At 37.5% G+C, this 18,110-nt stretch overlaps 1 protein-coding gene across 1 annotated transcript in view; it reads right to left on the bottom strand.

Annotated features, from left to right (window-relative positions):
- Rc3h1 (ring finger and CCCH-type domains 1) overlaps positions 1–18,110 on the bottom strand; it is a 73,608-nt gene that overhangs the window by 46,907 nt on the left and 8,591 nt on the right. The window contains exon 2 of the mRNA XM_021656754.2: positions 1,101–1,508. Coding sequence (XP_021512429.1) covers positions 1,101–1,331 — 231 coding nt within the window. The 5' untranslated portion in view covers positions 1,332–1,508. The remainder of the gene's footprint in view (positions 1–1,100; positions 1,509–18,110) is intronic.

Raw genomic sequence — 18,110 nt, 5'->3', positions numbered from 1 at the left:
CCAATAAAACATATTTAATAACTTCTTAAAGTGTTAGGAAGATGGCTCAGCAGTTAAGAGCACTTGTTGCTTTTCTGGAAGATGCAAATTCAATTCCCAGCACCCACATCAGGTGGATCATAACTGCCTGTACCTCCAACTTCAGGGTATCCAATACCCTCTTCTGGCTTCCAAGGGTACCTGGACACAGGGTTTATAGTTAAATAAATTAAAATAAAATGTTCTCCTGCCCACCCTTTTGAGAGGTCTCACTACTGTAATCCTGTTGGCCTGGAACTCACCTGCCTGTCTCCCTAGTGTTGTGAATAAAGGCACACAACCACAATATCCAGTGAAAATAAACTTTTTAAAAGCCAAGAAAGAAAAAAACAAAACAAAAAAAAACCCAAAAAAACAGTAAATAACGACTCTCCTTAGATAAAACAAAGTGCACTTTACCTTTCTTTCTATATATTGTGCAAACTGAGTCAACCTGAGAAGAGAACTGGGTTCAAAGTCAGGCATAAACACCAGGGTTCTAGGACAATGGCTTTAAATTTCCTAAATGAAATAAAATCACAGGTGCAAAAATAAAATAGAATTATGAACACTTAAGCAAAACTATAGCTGGATCTTTGTTATTGTTCATTTAAATTTTATCTATACAGAGCCTTTGATTCTTTTTTATACTGTTACAATTCAATATTATTTTGCTCAAACCCTTCTAGCTTTGGCCACTGACAGCCCTTTCAACCAGCTCTGGTATGCCTTTGACCTGGTCCCAACACTTTGAGTATTTGCACAAGACACTTGCTTGTTTTGTGTACTTGGTGTCTTACCCTAAGAACTGACATTCCTCCCAAGAGTTCTGGTTCCTTTTATTGGAGAATCTAAACAGGACACACATACATTGCTATTGGAATTGTGGTGTCTGTCCTTAAGATTATCCTGGCCAACTGGAGAGGAAATATCCAAATATAATAATCCAGTATATAAACTTTTATAAATATTTCTATTTGCAACCACCTGTATCAATATTAAAATATACACACCCACACAGAGAAACATGTAACTACAAACTTCAATTAAAGACAATAACCAGTATTAAGTTACTATCTTACCTGAGCACCCACAAGCTGCAGTAATGCTGAGTTCACAGGAAGGAGCTCAATGTCTGTATTGATAGTGGTCTGGTCAAATGGGCAAGCCTTACGGTGGAGTTTATTCAGGCACATTTTGCAAACAGTATGGCCACAGCCCAAACTGATGGGTTTTCGAATTGTTTCGTCGAAAGTCTGAGTGCAAATTGGGCAGGAAAGGAAATCCGTCCATTGTGGAGCTTGTACAGGCATTGCTTCTGGAGTTACAATTCACTAACACACACACACACACACACACACACACACACACACACACACACACACAAATCTAAAGCAAAGATTCCACTGGAATCAAAATCTTGGAAAAAAGTTTATCTTTTTTTTAAATATCTTCTGTAGATACAGTCAGCACATAGTGTGAAATATAACCTGGAAAACAGAAAAAGGAACAAAATTAGAATAATCTGCTTTTTAAATTAAAATAGTTCAAAAGAAATAAGTCTAATCTTTCTGCTACAACACTCTACCTACATCGCTTTATGTCACAATAATCTATCTTTTTACATGCTATGATAAAAACAACCAGTCAGTCCCATCTACCATTTTAGGGCAGACATATTTCCCAGATAGATAAATTAGCTTGCCCAAAAGTGTAACCTTTGAAGGCTGTAGGTTAGAATTAGGACCTCACTTAAAGACACACACACAGTCACAGCCCTTTTTTTTTTTATTGTTTTTGCAAGTTTCTCCATGTAGTTTTGGCTGACCTGGAACATGCTAGGTAGAGAAGAATGATCTCAAACTCAGAGATCTGCCTGCCTGTGTCTCCCTAATGGTGAGATTAACCGTCACAATGTCAGGACCTCACATTTTCCTTTTTAAGAAAACTAATAACATCCCATTTCTTTTTTTCCTCCCCTCACCTACTTCTCTCTTCTTCTTTTTTTTTTGAGATAGTTTCTCTATGTAGCCCTAACTGTCCCAGAACTCTCTCTGTAGACTAGGTTAGCCTCAAACTCACAGATCTCTACCTGCCTCTGCTAGAATTAAAGACATATGCCACCATGCCCGGCTCTAGAAATACTGGGCCAGTGCAATGGCTCAGCAAGTAAAGGCATTTCCCACCAGGTCTGACAATCTGACTTCAATTTCCAGGACCCACAGGGTGGGAGAAGTTGTCCTGACCTCATACATAAATCATGGCACTTGCACATGCACATGCATACATTTACACACAAATAAATAAATGTTATAATAAAATGTTTGTAAAGTTGGTTAATTAATAAAGTATCATCTATATTATCTTTTCTGAGAATCTGATCCTGTCAGGCATGGTGGCACACGCCTTTGATCTCAGTGCTCAGGAAGGCAGAGGCAGATCTGTTCTACAAAGCAAGTCCAGAACAGGCAAGGCTACACAGGAAACCCTGTCTCGGGGCATGGGGAAATCAGATCCTATACAGATATTCTATACAAATAGTTCCTGCCTTTTTGCTACTATGGGTTTTGTAGACAACAGTGCTTTAAATGCTTTAACACTCCACAAATCCCAAACACAATTCACCTGATGGCAAATCACTTATTTTTTTTTTATCATTTATGCAGCCAAGTGCCAAACTATACTAAATGCTTCACAGAGAGCAAATTATAAAAAGTATGCACTATTGTCTCTCCACTTGATAAGAGAAATGGAAATTTAGGAAGGCTGTATATAGATACACATATACATACATTAAGAGTTAGCAACCAAGACAGTCTGGCTCAAATCCCAAAGTGTTGGGGGTGGATAGGATGGAAACATATTGTGTTAATTAAGTATATAAAACTGTCAAATAATAGATCTTAAAGATATTCTTTTAAAAATAAATTATTGCTATAAATCTTCCCTTTTAGTAAAACTAAACATTTATGCTTAACATGGTGGCTAATTCTTTAATCTCAGTACTAAAAGGCAGAGGTAGGTAGATCTCTCTAAGTTTGAGGCCAGCCAGGACTACATAAGGAGATATGGTCTTTCTTTATTTTTAAAGAGGCATTTTTAGTTTGGCTCTTTTGTTCTTTGCTATGTCCAGTACTACAATTACAGTGGCAATCAAATTAAGTCACATCTCTACATGTCTCTTGCTGCATATATAAACAATCACAAAGTTCAACTATGCAAATTGTGGTAAATCTATGAATGGATGTTACATATACAAGATGGAACTGTATCAAATTCAACAGGGATGTGTGGGATGTTATGTACTAAAGTAATATTTACAATGAAAATTAAAAGATATGGTAAAAAAAATTCCTACTATTTTAGGTAAAGGAAAAGGCATAACCATATATTTCTGAGAGTGATTGTAAAATAAGTGAAAGACTAAAGAAAAGGTAAAGCCAAAATATAGTAAACAACAAGAAAGGTTAAAAGATGGTGAGATGGGTCAGTAAGTATAGGCATTTGCCATCAAAATTTGAGAACCTAAGTTCAATCCCTGAAACCCACATGGTGGAAAAAGAAGATTTCTACAAGTTGTTATCTTGTTTCTGCTAGTACACCACAACATACACTCCACATTTAAAAGGGGTGGCGGTGCTGAGGGCACTTGCTGTCCTTCCAGAAGACCTCACCTACATGGTGGCTCACAACAGGCTATAATTCTAGATACAGGAAAGTTGACATCTTCTGGTCCCCATTAGCACCAGGCATGCATACAGTACACAATCATAAATGAAGACAAAACACCCCTCACATATATAAATATTTTTTTAACTTAAAAAGAGAGTGGTCACACAAAATAATTAGCAAAGATCAAATAACACAAGACATTCTAACTCAGGGTATTTGCTTACTTGGTAAGGAGTGGAGGAATTTCATGCATCTACAGCCAACTGATATTTTATCAAGGTGCTAATAGAGAAAGGACAGCTCATATACACATACATGAATAAAGTGGAGATAGAAGAGATGGTGCTTGCTGGTCACCAGCCTAGCTCCAGGCTCAACAAGAGACCCTATCTCAAAAGAATAGGGCAGCAAGTGATAGAGGAGGCTACCTTAAGTTCTCCTGTGATCTCAAAGCTCAAATGCACATGTACCTGGACTCATAAACCATATACATTCATATTCTCTCCCTAATTAAATTTTCTTTAAAAAACCCTTGTAAGCCACTCTTTGATACTCTATTGCAAGAACTATAAACTACAAAGTGCAGATTTTTAGATATTTTTTGGAGACTCAAAGTTTGAGCTAATTGTAGAAACTGATCCAAGAATTTCTACTTCTTCATTGTTTTTCTTTCTCCAACCACATTTAAAAAAAATATTCAAGCTTATCAAATAGTTGTTCACATCATATTTAACACACACATACACCACGGGATATATGGTTTAATAAATGTAATAAACAGTCTTCTACTTGGGCTAGAAGTAAACACATGAAATAATATTATTAAAATACCAACATCCTGATTCTTGGACAAAGGAATGACTCACCTCCCAGATGGTATATTTCATCATACTATTCAGAATAGAGTATAAGTGGAATCCTTGTTTACTATGCTGATCTACACTACATATGCTACCTGTTTGTTACTTAATAGCCACCTTGGTTGTCAAGATACCCGATTCAGAGAAACATCAAACTTCAAATTTATCAAATACCTGTTCTAAACTAGTTCTTCTGAGGCATCATTATAGCTACTTATAATGATAAACACTTGATGTTGGGCAAGGGGCTGACACAGAGGCTGACTATGTAGCCCTCACTAGTCTGGAACGCATCTTGTACCCATTTGTGTTGAGTAACCTCTCAATAAATGGTCCTAAAGTATAAAATCAGTGATGCAAAGGAGGTATCAATTATCAAAGGGCATGAATTATGTAGACAGGTTGTATACTAGCCACTATCCATTGAACAGTACTACCTACAATTTAAGGCATGTGCTGGGGGTCTTGAAATGTATCCTTCAAGGATAACGGGATTGCAATGAAATGCTATCAATGCTGTAATACAGTTATTACCCAATTAAAAAATTTAGAAGGCTTCACATAAAGAGGTACTCAGAGTAAATGGCAGGGCTATGATTCAGGGAGGCCAAACTTCTAAGTAGTTATTTTTGTTTTGTTTGGCCTTCTTTTTTGAGACATGGTTTTTCTGTGTAGCCTTGCCTGTCCTGAACTCACTTTGTAGACCAGGATGGCCTCAAACAAAGATCCTCACAAAGATCCACCCACCTCTGACTCCCCGAGTGGTGGGATTACAGGTGTGTACCACTATGTCCAGCTCTATAATGTGTGTCACCTTACAAGTGAAACTTTTTTTGGGGGGAGGGGATGTTGACACAGGGTTTCTCTGTGTAGCCTTGGCTATCCCGGACTCATTTTGTAGATCAGGCTGACCTCGAACTCAGAGATCCCCCTGCCTCTGCCTTCCCAAGTGCTGGGATTATTGACGTGCTCCATTGTGTATAAAAGAGATGGAACTTAATAGTAGTTGGTTAACATTAGGAAATTTTTGTTAATGATGAGAAATCTCAAACCAGATGATTGTGACAGTTGCACAGCTCTATAAATTAAAATCAGTTAATTCTACACTTAAGTGAACTTTATTTTCTGTAAATTTTAGACAATAAACCTGCTAAAATCATTAAAGGTCTTTTTTTTTTTTTTTTTTGCTTTATCAAAATTTAAAATGTCCACTGGTCAGGTTTTTCTATGAACACAGCAACAACCCTACTGAACAGCTAAATTATACTGCTGTGAAATGTTAACTATAACACAACCATATTACCATCTCTTACCACAAAATTATGAGTTTATTTTATATGTCCCTGATTCAAAGAAAAATAGAAACTAAAATTCATAAGTAACTGTTGTAAAAGAGTTCTTCTCCTGACATAAGTATACCTGTTTGTAGATGATAAACCCTTGATGGTGGGCAGCTTTCTCAGCCCATGGCTAATTAACTGTTGAGCTGGATTAAAACACAGGTTTTAGGTAGGTTAGATTTAGGCTGCCTTTTAGAAAACTATTAAACCAAACAAAACCTTATTATATGTAAAAGAAAAAATTCTTGGATCACTTCTCATACTGCCCCACGTGATAACTTTTTAAGAATCATTGTTCTTGACCTTAATCTAACTTGCCACTTCTCTGGAACATTTCTATTGCAACCAGCATGAAGGGACCACATCAGAGATGAGAAAATTTGTAACTACCCTGAAAAGCTAAGTAAGTAATAACACAAAGAAAACCAAAGGGTTATTATTACACTCTGTGTCATAATTCCCAGTGGAGCATCAGTAACTTACAGGGAAAATTATAGTCTAAGATTTGAAGACCAGAAGTTTTAGTAATGAGCCCTTTTGAGGAGACACAATTGTGACTATAAAAATATTTCTTCATAAAATATATGGATTGAATTCTACTTACAGCACACAACACACTACATGTAATTCCATATACTAATGTTTCTATACATGTACAATTACCTGAGACCTACATGAAGAGAAAAGGCCTGGAAGCCAGAACTTGGTTTATCAGACCCCTTAGGGGAAAAAGCTAAATGGGCTGATTCAATTGTTTTTGTTTTTGAGACAGGGTTTCTACATGTGCCCTGACTAGCCTGAAACTCCCTAAGTCAGCAGTTCTCAACCTCTGGTCTATCCTTTTAGGAGTCAAATGACCTTTCTACATGGGGTCATAAATCAGATATCCTGCATATCTAACAGTAGCAAAATTACAGTTATGAAGTACCAACAAAAATAATTTTATGGTTGGATCACAACTATACTGAGGAACTATATTAAGGGTGGCAGCATTAGGAACGTTGAGAACCACTGCCCAAAGTAAATTAGATGTTGAGCTCACAGAGATCGGCCTGCTACTGCCTCCAGCTGGCTAAGTGGCTTAATTTTACTGTGTCCAGAGGCAAAGAATCATGTTTAGATCCAACATAGACCAAACATAGGAAGAAAAGCAGTAACAAGGGATAAAAACCTGAGGAAGTGCAGTGCCCAAGAAAGTATCTAACTTTGTGTTCCTGTAGATTCAAGTCATAATAGATTATGTAAAATGTACCACACTGAAAAAGATAACAGTAGTTACTATAGAAGCGTTAGCATGAAACAGCCAGATTAAAAAACATCATCTTAAAAGGAAATTTAATTTAGCTGTAAGGAAAATTACAGATATCAAAACTGTGAAGTTATTTTATTTTTTAAGCTTTCTATGTCAGTATTTTATTATTTATTTTATTCTTTATTCCTATACCAAACAGAGGAGCACATGAAAAACAATGTTCTCTACATTTAACGGTAAGCCAGTGAGAACTAATTACTAAAATTGGTAATATTTTAAAGCATTCACTATGCATTTTTATTTATTCATTATCTTTTTTACTGCTTTTAAATAAAACATGAATTCCTAAAACTGGCTTTCTTTGTGAAAGCTGTTGTCATTTTCTTTTTAATTTTCAAAAAGATTTATTTTTAAATTATGTTTCTGTGTGTCTGTGGGTGTGTGTGCATGTGAGCTGCAAATGCTCATGGAGGCTGGAAGGGAGTGCTGGAACCCCCCCCCCCCCAGGTGCTGTGAACTGTCAGACACCAGTGCTGGAAACTGAACTTAAGTCCTTTGCAGAGCAACATAAACTATTTATTTTTGGCTTCTCAAGACAAGGTTTCTCTGTGTAGCTCTGGCTATCCTGGAACTCACTTTGTAGACTAGGCTGGCCTCCTTTGCCTCCCTGCCTGGCTATTTAACTTTTAATAGCTAACCAATCTCTCCATCACCTTTCTACTTAATTACACAGCTTTCCTAAGTCATAATATTCCAAAGTAAAAGATTCATGAACAAAGCTTGGATATTTTAACAGAGTGTTAGCAGTTCAAGTAATCTTTTAAAATCAGCCCTTCTCTGCTAAATATATTTTGTTTTTCTTAGGCAGGTCTCACTGTAGCCCAGGATAGCCTCAAATTCATACTTCTTTCCTTAGCTTCTTAAGATTTAGAAATATGTCATCATGCTTGGTTTGTGTTTGTTTTTAAGAGTCCTCCACTGTCAAAAGTTATTTTTACTCACAACGACAAATCTGATTGGCAAATAATAACTTTGAAAGTAGAGACAAATACATACAATCTAATTACAGCCAGTTCATTTTTCAAGTTGATGAACACCAGCTTTTAATTCTGTGGTGTTTCTTCAATTTGTCCCTCCTTATTCTTGCCTAACAGTGTGTATAAATGACTGCTCAGAACTGGGGGGGGGGGGGGAGATGTCTCCAACCTTTGTTTCTTATTTTAGGGGGAAAAAAAGAAAAAAGAAAGAAAAAAAAAAAAAGAAAAAGAAAAATGTCCTTGGGCAATTTCATCCCTGCACTGGGGAGACAGAGGCAGGTGATGTCTGTGATTTCCAGACCAGCTAGCACTGCATACTGAAACTTTGTCTTAGCCTAAAACAAAACCCTCCTTCAATCTCTGCCAATCTAGGCTCTGCCATTTGTCTTCTCACTGTCCATGTTCAAACTAGCATTCTACCTACTTTAACTACTAATTGTAACAACTCTTTAACACATAAAGAACTTTTCTTGTAAAATCATTATTACTCTTCAATTCTTATTTTAACTCTTTCTATACTACAAATGCTACCCATTTCTGGCTCTAATTCAAAACCCTGTCTAAGAAGATACTGAACGCCAAGGCAACTTGACTCTGGTGTTTCTTCTCTTTCCGACATTGGATTGATCCTCAAAATTTCAATTCTCTTTTCTAAATTTTCTTCAGTGGTTTAGTCTATTTTTATGCTTTCTACTACCAACTAGGTTCTGCTAACTTTGAAAACAGCATCTTAAGTGCAGGTATCTCTTGAATACCAGGACTATAGTATACATATTACAAAGCAAGGTACAGAAGGGGTTTGACCCTTCCTATGTATAAAACCACCTCATCTCTAATTAACCTGCTTTTCTTTTCTTTTTTCTTTTCTTTTCTTTTCTTTTCTTTTCTGTTCTGTTTTGTTTTTTGAGACAGAGTTTCTCTGTGGGGTCCTGGCAGGCCTGGTACTCTCTCTGTAGACTAGGCTGTCCTGGAACTCACAGAGATTTGCCCACTTGTGGCTCCCAAGTGCTGGGACTAAGGCATACGCCTTTGCTGAAGAATTACCTTTTGTTCTTGTTGTCAAAAGCACACTGACTACCTGTGACAGAAGCATAAAGAATCATTTTTGAGTACTTTTTCCTCATATCACCAGATAGCAACTTTAAGGGGTAAACCTCTCTTGCCCTTTTCCTTCCTCCTTTTTTCAGTTCTGGACATTGAATACAGAGCCTTTCACAAACCTGACAAGTCCCCCTCTATTTTTGAAACAATGTCCCATGAATGGTAGGTCACCATTCCTGACCTCGTGAAACAATTCTATCATATAAGTAAGGAAGGCAAGTGGGAAGAAACAAGAAAGAGAAGGCTCAGACTTACAATCCTTAACATATGGTAGGCTGAGTATAAAGGACTGCTGTAAATCTGAGGCTAGCCTGGGCTACATAATGGACTCCAGGCCATTTTGGGCTTCAGTGTGACACCTTGTCTCAAGAACAAGCAAAATAAAGAATAAGTTGGAGAGATGGCTCAGAGGTTAAGAGCACACTGGCTGTTCTTCCAGAGGTCCTGAGTTTGATTCCAAGCAACCACATGGTGGCTCACAACCATCAATAATGTGATCTGATGCCCTCTTCTGGCATGAAGACAGAACATTCACACATATAAATCTTTTTGAAATTTTTAGTTTTACTTATACATTTATTTATTATAATTTTTTCACTTTGTATCCCTGCTGCAGCCCCCTCCCTTGTCTCCTCCCAGATCCACCCACCCTCCCTCTACTCCCTCTATGTATGCCTTTTCCCTAGTCCCCTGACGGGGAGGACTTCCTCCTCTTCTGTTTGACCCTAGCCTATCAGGCCTCATCAAGGCTGGCTGTATCATTTTCCTCTGTGGCCTGGCAAGGCTGCACCACCCCCACCCCCCGGGAGAGATGATCAGAGAACCTGCCACTGAGTTCATGTCAGAGACAGCCTCTGTACCCCTCAATAGGGCACCCACTTGGAAACTGAGCAGCCAATGGGCTTCCTTTGAACTGAGGTAAAAATAAATAAATCTTAAAAAATGAGAAGTTGACAAACTTTTAAAGACACACTAACCAAGAAAATCGAGAGGCTATACAGATTAGTAGAATCAGAAATGTAACAGAAAGCATTATTACTAACCTTACAATAACAGAACAGGGAAGAAACATGCAATCTGAGGACGTTTAGCAGCTGGAGAGTGAATTAACAACCACAACACTCCCCAGCTGGGTGTGGGACCAACCACTTGAGACAGGAAGATTACCATGAATTCAGGGACTGCCTGTACTACATACATTTATGGGCTCCAGCCCAATCCCAGTTAGAGGGATACTCAAACAAAACAAAACTACCCACTACCCACACACACACATGTAAAACCTCAGGAGCAGATGAAGTCACTGACAAATTTTATCAAAATTTGGAACACTAATTCTTCATAAACTTAAAAAGAAATTAGAAGGTACACTATCCAGCTCATTCTCACAGACCAGTATTATCCTGATACATAATGAACTACAGAAATTTACAAGGGGAAAAAAAAAACCTTTGAATATGGATATATGTTTAAAAACAACAAGATCAAGAAAAATATAGTTTAAATATATACTATGCCCAAATTGGATTTATCCTGAAATGCAAAGTTAAATAAACAAAAAGCAACACATACACCACAACAAGAAAATAACCAAACAAAAAACAACAATCGTTTCAATAAAAATAGGACATATATTTGACAAAATTCAATGATCTTTTATAATAAAAAAGACAAAGAACTTATCAAAAGAAATGAATTCCCTCAATTTTTATTTTAAAAAATTCACCAACATCATACTCAAAAGGAAGGATTAAAGAATCCCCTTTAAGATTAGGAACCAGGGGCTAGAGAGATGGCTCAGCAGTTAAGAGCACTGACTGTTCTTCCAAATGGACCTGGGTTCAATTCCCAGCAACCACATGATGACTCACAGCCATCTGTAACTACAGTCCTGGAGGATCCCTCCTCTGTTGGTTCTGCATGTATGCTGTCCAGTCACACAGGCAGGCAAAAATGGCCATACTCATAGAAATAAATAAACATTTGAAAACAAATTAGAAATCACTAAGGATGCCTGCTTTCACCACTGCCATATAATGTATTATAAAACTTAAGAGCTATAAAAAAGAAATAAAAGGCAGCCATGAGGAATAGAAGAACCTCTCTTCTCACAGATGCCATTACCCTCCAAAAAATAAGAACTAATAATTTGACACAGTGCAAAGTTCAAAATCAATACTGAAAAACAAACTGTTTCTATGCAACAACAATGAATAATCTGAAAAGAAAATGTCTAGAATCAAGCTGGGAGGTGGTAGTGTACACCTAGGAGGCAGAGGTAGGTTGATATCAGAGTTCGAGGCCAGCCTAGTCTACAGAGCAAGTTCTAGGTCAGCCAGGGCTACACAGAGAAACCTTGTCTCAAAAAAAAAAAAAAAACAAAAATGAAAATGTCCAAATTCATCCTGGGCTGGGTGTAGTGGCACACACCTTTAATCTCATCACTGGGGAAGCAGATGCAGAGGGATCTTCATGAGTAGGAGACAAGCCTGGATAATTTCCAATTTCCTGCTTTTGGAATGTCAAGAAGCAAAACCTCTTAAAACAGTATCTTAAAGTCTATGAGTATAGCTTAATAGTAGACCACTTACACACATGATGCTTTAGGTTCAATCCCCAACATCCTCTGAAATCAAGAAAAATAAGTATCCTTACCTCAATCCCCTCTTTCCTGCTATTCCACCTCACTGAACAACAAGCTATATCACCACTACTAAAACCCAAGTTTCATAAGTACAGAGGCTCTTCAACAGGTGTGGTGGCACTTTCCTATAATTCAAGCACTTAAAATGTAGAAGCAGAAGGATCTGGAGTTCAAAATAATCTTTAGTTTCATACTGAGTAAAGGCCAGCATAAGCTACAAACCCCTTGTCTCAAAACAGTAACAAAAGATAGATGAGTACTTGCTCTGTTTAAAGAGTAACTCTAAGGCTGGGCACCTTTAATCCTAGTACTAGGGAGGCAGAGAAAAGTAGATCTTTGAGTTCCAGGACAGCCAAGGCTACATACAGAAACTGTCTTGAAAAAAAAAAAAATCAAAAAGAAAGAAAGGAAGGAATGTATTACATGCGCTATCTAATTTAATTCTTACAATTACCCTAAAAGCATTACTGTATTTTATACATAAGGAAACTGAAGCAAAGGCAATATGCTGTGGCATTTTAACATTTAAAAGCTATATGGAAATTAAACATATATTCTTCTTTATTTGGCTATTTAAGATAGGCTCTCTAGTAGCTCTGGCTGACCTTGAACTTTTGATCCTTCTGCCTCCACATCCCAACTGCTGGCAAGACAGGCCAAGTATTAACACATCCAGCCATTTTCCTTATTTTGAACAATTTTTTTTTCTTTGCTGATAACACTAGCCAGCCTATCAATGTACACTATCTGATAATCATTCCTCTCCTACTTAATTCATTTTTTCTTTGTTAGGAGAAGGGAGGGGACATTATCTCTTACATCAACATCCTTTCCCATCACTTTCCCATCCAATCATAGTTGAGAGATACTCTTATTCATAAAAAGAAAAAAAAAAAAAACCAGCAAGAACTTGAATATTTACTATGCCCAGTGCCCCAGGAACTGCTACATCCCTGAAATTCTCCACCCTGAATTTAGTGGCCTATTAACTGATCTGTATTCAATCTTAAAAAAAAAAAAGGATTTTTTTCAAATGATTAAAATATAATTAATATATCTTTATAATTCCAGGTCCTCAAAAGCAATTACAGTAGTTAAGAATACAGTTTGGAGTCATTATGATGGAGGCTAACTTGAAAAACACCTCTAGAGAGATAGAACCCCACAGTGCTATGTAAAAAGTACCCTCAAAGTGTTATTTTTTTTTTTCCACATGCAGGAAGCAAGCTGGCATGTACCCCTAGCACAGAGGAGTGGCCTCATCATGGTCAGGAAGGCAGCTCCCCAGGGCTGCATTGCCTCCCTCCCTCCCACTCTCTTGGGATGCTATCAGCCTTGTCTCCCAGCTTATGGTTTACTACAATTTTGTTCATTTCAAATACATGAACATTCTCGAAAAAGAAATCAATGCAATTTGGTTTAAATACCAGTTTCTTCAAGAACCTGCTATCTAGGTACAAATCATTCAGGCTCCTCTTAAAAAGAAAATTCAACTTCCTCATAATCAACTATTTGAAAAAGGCACTGTTACAATGGCTCAAAAACATTCTTGGAATATGTATGACAGATTCAGTCCAGCGTCTTCTAACTAGCATATATCATCCTTCCCTATGTATCTCCTCTTTCTGTGTTAACCTTGAACTTTGCCTCTTTATTGTGATACAGAAACGCATGATGAACACTAGGATAGTAAAAGTCTCGAAGAAGGTACAGACCATAACCACAAGAATGCCTTTGTAGCTGCATGCCAAAATTTGAATTCTGGAAGCCTTCAAATGAAGGTACAAAATTCCTCATTCTGTTTGGTTGGTAATTAAGAGCTATTATCTAAGTCATCCATCAAGGAATATCCTCCGGAGAAAGGAAGCTATGAAAAGGTTTAGGTGGTAAATTCCCAAGGTATAGGTTACAATGTACCAACCCTGTAACAGGTAAACTCAAATCGTATAGAACTCAGGCCCAGCATCAGAACCCACCAGATAACTGTAAAAGGGGTAGACTTCTCCGGCCAAGACTGATAAATCTGTCCAAGCTGTATGAAAAATCTATACACCACTGAGAGCTTTCCATGGGCAAAGTCTCCAACAATGTCCTCTTCCAACACTGTATAACTGGCAGATGCAGGCAAGCCACAGTCTCCCACACCTACATGGCTGAAGGAGGAGGATGGCAGGCAGGGTAGTTGTCTGCCATGGCATAGCTGGGGATCTAGGAACCTGCCGCCTCCAGCAGTCAAGAATGGATTTATTTACTTTTATATAAGTGTTTTGCTTTCAGGTACCTATGTGCACCATGAGTGTGTGTGGTACTCAAAGAGGCCAAAAGGAAGTGTACAATCCACTGAAACTAGAATTATAGATGGTTGTGAGCCTCCATGTAGATGCTGGGAATTGGACCCAGGTATTCTTGAAGAGAAGCCAGTTCTTTTAACTGCCAATAATACTTTAGCTTCAAACTTAGCTCTGCCTAGCCTGGGCCCCATTTTGAGTTTCACGGCTAGCACAATGGCTCATCAAGTTAAAAGCACTTGCCCTCAAGTCTGACAACCTGAGTTCAGTCCCTTGAACTCACATGAAAAAGAGGATTAACTCCCCAAGTTGTCCTAGACCTCCACACATGCACCATAATACACATGCAAACATACATGCCAAATATAAAAAATATTATAATGAAGGAAAAAATATAGGTGTGTGTGTTGAGGAGAACAGTGAGTTAGCCCTGAAGGCACACACCCGTAATGCAAGTACTTAAGAAGCTGAAACAAGAGAATTATGTGTTCTTGCCAGCCTAGGCTACAAGGGGACAAATGATCTCAAAATAAAACAAAAAGTATTACAGAGGAACTGAGAACATTTCTTCTAAAATCAAGAACGAGACAGGGTTGTCCACTCTCCTTTTTCTTATTTGATATAGTGCCCAAGTCATAGTTATAGCAATTAGACAAGAGAATGACATAAAGTGGATAATAGGAAGAGAAGAAGCCAAACTATCCCTATTTGCACATGAGATAGTTCTTTACTTAAAAGATCCTATTGGGTCTATTAGAAAACTCTCAGACTAACAAAATATTAACAGCAAAGATGTAGGATACAAAAATCAATGTAAAAAAGCGAAGTAGCCTTCATGTATACCAACAGTGTACTCTCAGAGAAAAAAGTCAGAAAAGATATTTTATTCATAATAATGCCAGAAAAAAATTTAAGTATTTAGGAATATATCTAACCAAAGAGGTGAAAGGGCCCCTCCCCATAACAAACTTCAAGATGTTGAAAGAGAAATTCACAGAAGATACTAGACAAGAGAAATACATTCCATGCTCCTAAATTGGCAGAACTAATATTGTGAAAATGGCTATACTACCAAAGTTAGAGTTAATATAAAATCTATCAAAATGATGTTTTGATAAGTTTAGCAAAAACAATTCAAGAATACATATGAAACCATTAAAGTCCATGAATAACTAAAAAGGAAAAAGAACACTGTTAAAGACATTACAATGTTCAACCTGAGTTTTGTAGTCATAAGTCAGCCCCTAAATTTTTTACAAAGGAGGCAAAAACATATACTAGAAAATATAGTCTGTTCAAATGGTGTTGGCAAAACTGGATTTTCTGCTGTCAGAATAAATTTAGATTCTCATCTTTCACCTTGTACAAAAAAATCTACTCAAAATTTGCCAGGTGTGGTAGCACACACCTTTAGTCCCAGCATTCGGAGAGTAGAGGCAGGTAGATCTTTCTGAGTTTGAGGTCAGCCTGGTCTACAGAGTGAGTTCCAGGACAGCCAGAGCTACAGAGAGAAACCCTGTCTAGAAATTCCCTCACCAAAATATTGGAAAATGGATAAATTAGGATATTTAATATTAAACAAGATCACATAATCTTGGAAAGAAAAATAACTCATGTTCTCCCTCATGTAGAATCTAGCCAATAATACATAATAATATATTAATATAATTAACATACTATTATATGACATGTAAATAAATATACATGTAGGTACAGTATAACATGTAGAGAACATAACAAGGCTAAATATTAAATAATGGGAAGGGATTAATGTAGGCAATGAACATGAATTATGAAAGAACTACAAAGTTAATTGTTTTTCTAGTTCTGTCATGGATTTTTTTGTTGTTGTTCATTTGTTTTGCTGGTGGATAAGCACATGAAATATATTTGCTACTTAAAGTATAAAATCCAATGTGAAAAGCCAAGCACAGTGGTGCACACCTGTGATCCTAGCACTCTGGGAGGCAAAGACAGGCAAATTTCTGTGAGTTCAAGGCCAGCCTGGTCTACAAAGTGAGTCCAAGACAACCAAGACTACATAGAGAAATCCTGTTTGTTTGTTTTGGTGGTTTTTTTTTTGTTTTTTGTTTTTTTTGGGGGGGAACCACAACCAAACATCAAACAAACAAAAACCTAAAATGGGAAAAATATGAGAATGGCAATAGTAAAAATTACTTCATTTCTGACCATTACTTCTCCAAACACAGTTATTCCTAAACTATACAAAGACTTTTTTAACTTAATAACTCAGTAGAAATTCATTGAGTTGGGTCTGGTGTGTGATTTTTTTTAATTCCTACTATTTATTATAATAAAGTTTAAAAGAAATAAGTATATATGTGTACACACACATACATGAAGTATTATCTGTTCTTTTGACACTAAAAATGGATGCCAGTTATTCTTACATGTATTTAAAAAGACTTAAACACGACATTATTTTGTCCTAATGACTTTCATACATCAAAAAATGTCAAAAAATTTTTTCTACTGATAACAAGTAAAGGGTTTCTTTTTTCTGATTTTATGAGCAAGTTCATTTTTTTTCTTAATTTTATTTTTCTTATTAGTTACATTTTGTTAACTCTGTATCCCAGCTGTATCCTGCTCCCTCATTCCCTCCCAAATCCCACCCTCCCTCCCTCCCTCATCTCCTCCCTGCCCCTTTCCAAATCAACTGACAGGGGAGGACCTCCTCCCCTTTCATCTGACCCTGTTTTATCAGGTATCTTCAGGAATGGATGCAATGTCCTCCTCTGTGGCCTAACAGGACTGCTCCTCCCTTGAGTGGTGGGAAGGTCAAAGAGCCTGCCATTGAGTTCCTGTCAGAAATAGTCCTTGTTCCCCTTACTAGGGAAAACCAATTGGTTACTGAGCTACCACGGGCCACATCCGAGCAGAGGTTCTAGGTTATATCCATTCGTGGTCTTTGGTTGAGTGCAAGTTCATTTTTTTAAAGATTCATTTTAGTTTTAAAAATTGTCTGTGTGTATCACATATGTGTACAGGTGTCCAAGGAGGCCAAAAGGTGTATCAGACTCCCTAGAGTTGGAATTACTGGCAGTTACAAGCACCAACCTGGATTCTGGGACTCAAATTGGGGTCCTCTGAGACATATTTTTAACCACAGAGCCATCTCTCCAGCCCCAATGAGCAGACTTTCATCAGCAGGAGACCTACATAATAAAATGGCATTTCCTAAAACAAAAGAAAAATCCATAACTTTTATTTTTGGAGACAGGGTCTCCCTATGCAGTCCTGGTGGGGCTGAACTCCCCATGTAGACCCGACTGGCCTTGAACTCACTTGTCTGCCTCTGCCTTTGGAGTGCTGACACTAAGCCATGTGCCGCTACACCTGGCTCAAAGCTGCAGCCACTAGCTATCTATAGCTACTAGTCCTTTGAAACATGCTGGTACAACCAAGGAACTAAATTTAAAATTGTATTTAACTGAAATGTATTTAAATGAAATAGAAACCAATTAAAGAATCTACTGTTAGGTGTAATGACACACACCTTTATTCCAGCACTAGCCAGGCAGAAGCAGGTGGATCTCTGTGAGTTTGAGGCAGCCTAATCTACATAGTGAGTTCTAGGACAGCCAGAGCTACACAGTGAGACCCTATCTCAAATCATCATCATCATCATCATCATCATAATAAATTAAAATCCATTTAAAGGTTTCAATTCAAGGTGCTGGAGAGATGGATGGCTCAGTGGTATGAGTATTTGCTGTGCTGCCATGAGGACTTGAGTTTAAATTCTCAATTCCAACATTTAAACACAAAACGAAATAAAGCCTAAGCTCTGGACACATCTGTCAACAAGCCAGGCATTCCCAGATGCAAAGGAGGCTCTGAGGAGCCTGCTTGTCAGCTAGCCATCCAGCACAAA

The sequence above is a fragment of the Meriones unguiculatus genome, chromosome 11, assembly GCF_030254825.1.
Source record: "Meriones unguiculatus strain TT.TT164.6M chromosome 11, Bangor_MerUng_6.1, whole genome shotgun sequence".
Taxonomy (NCBI): domain Eukaryota; kingdom Metazoa; phylum Chordata; class Mammalia; order Rodentia; family Muridae; genus Meriones; species Meriones unguiculatus.
This window is presented reverse-complemented; position numbering and strand designations above follow the sequence as displayed.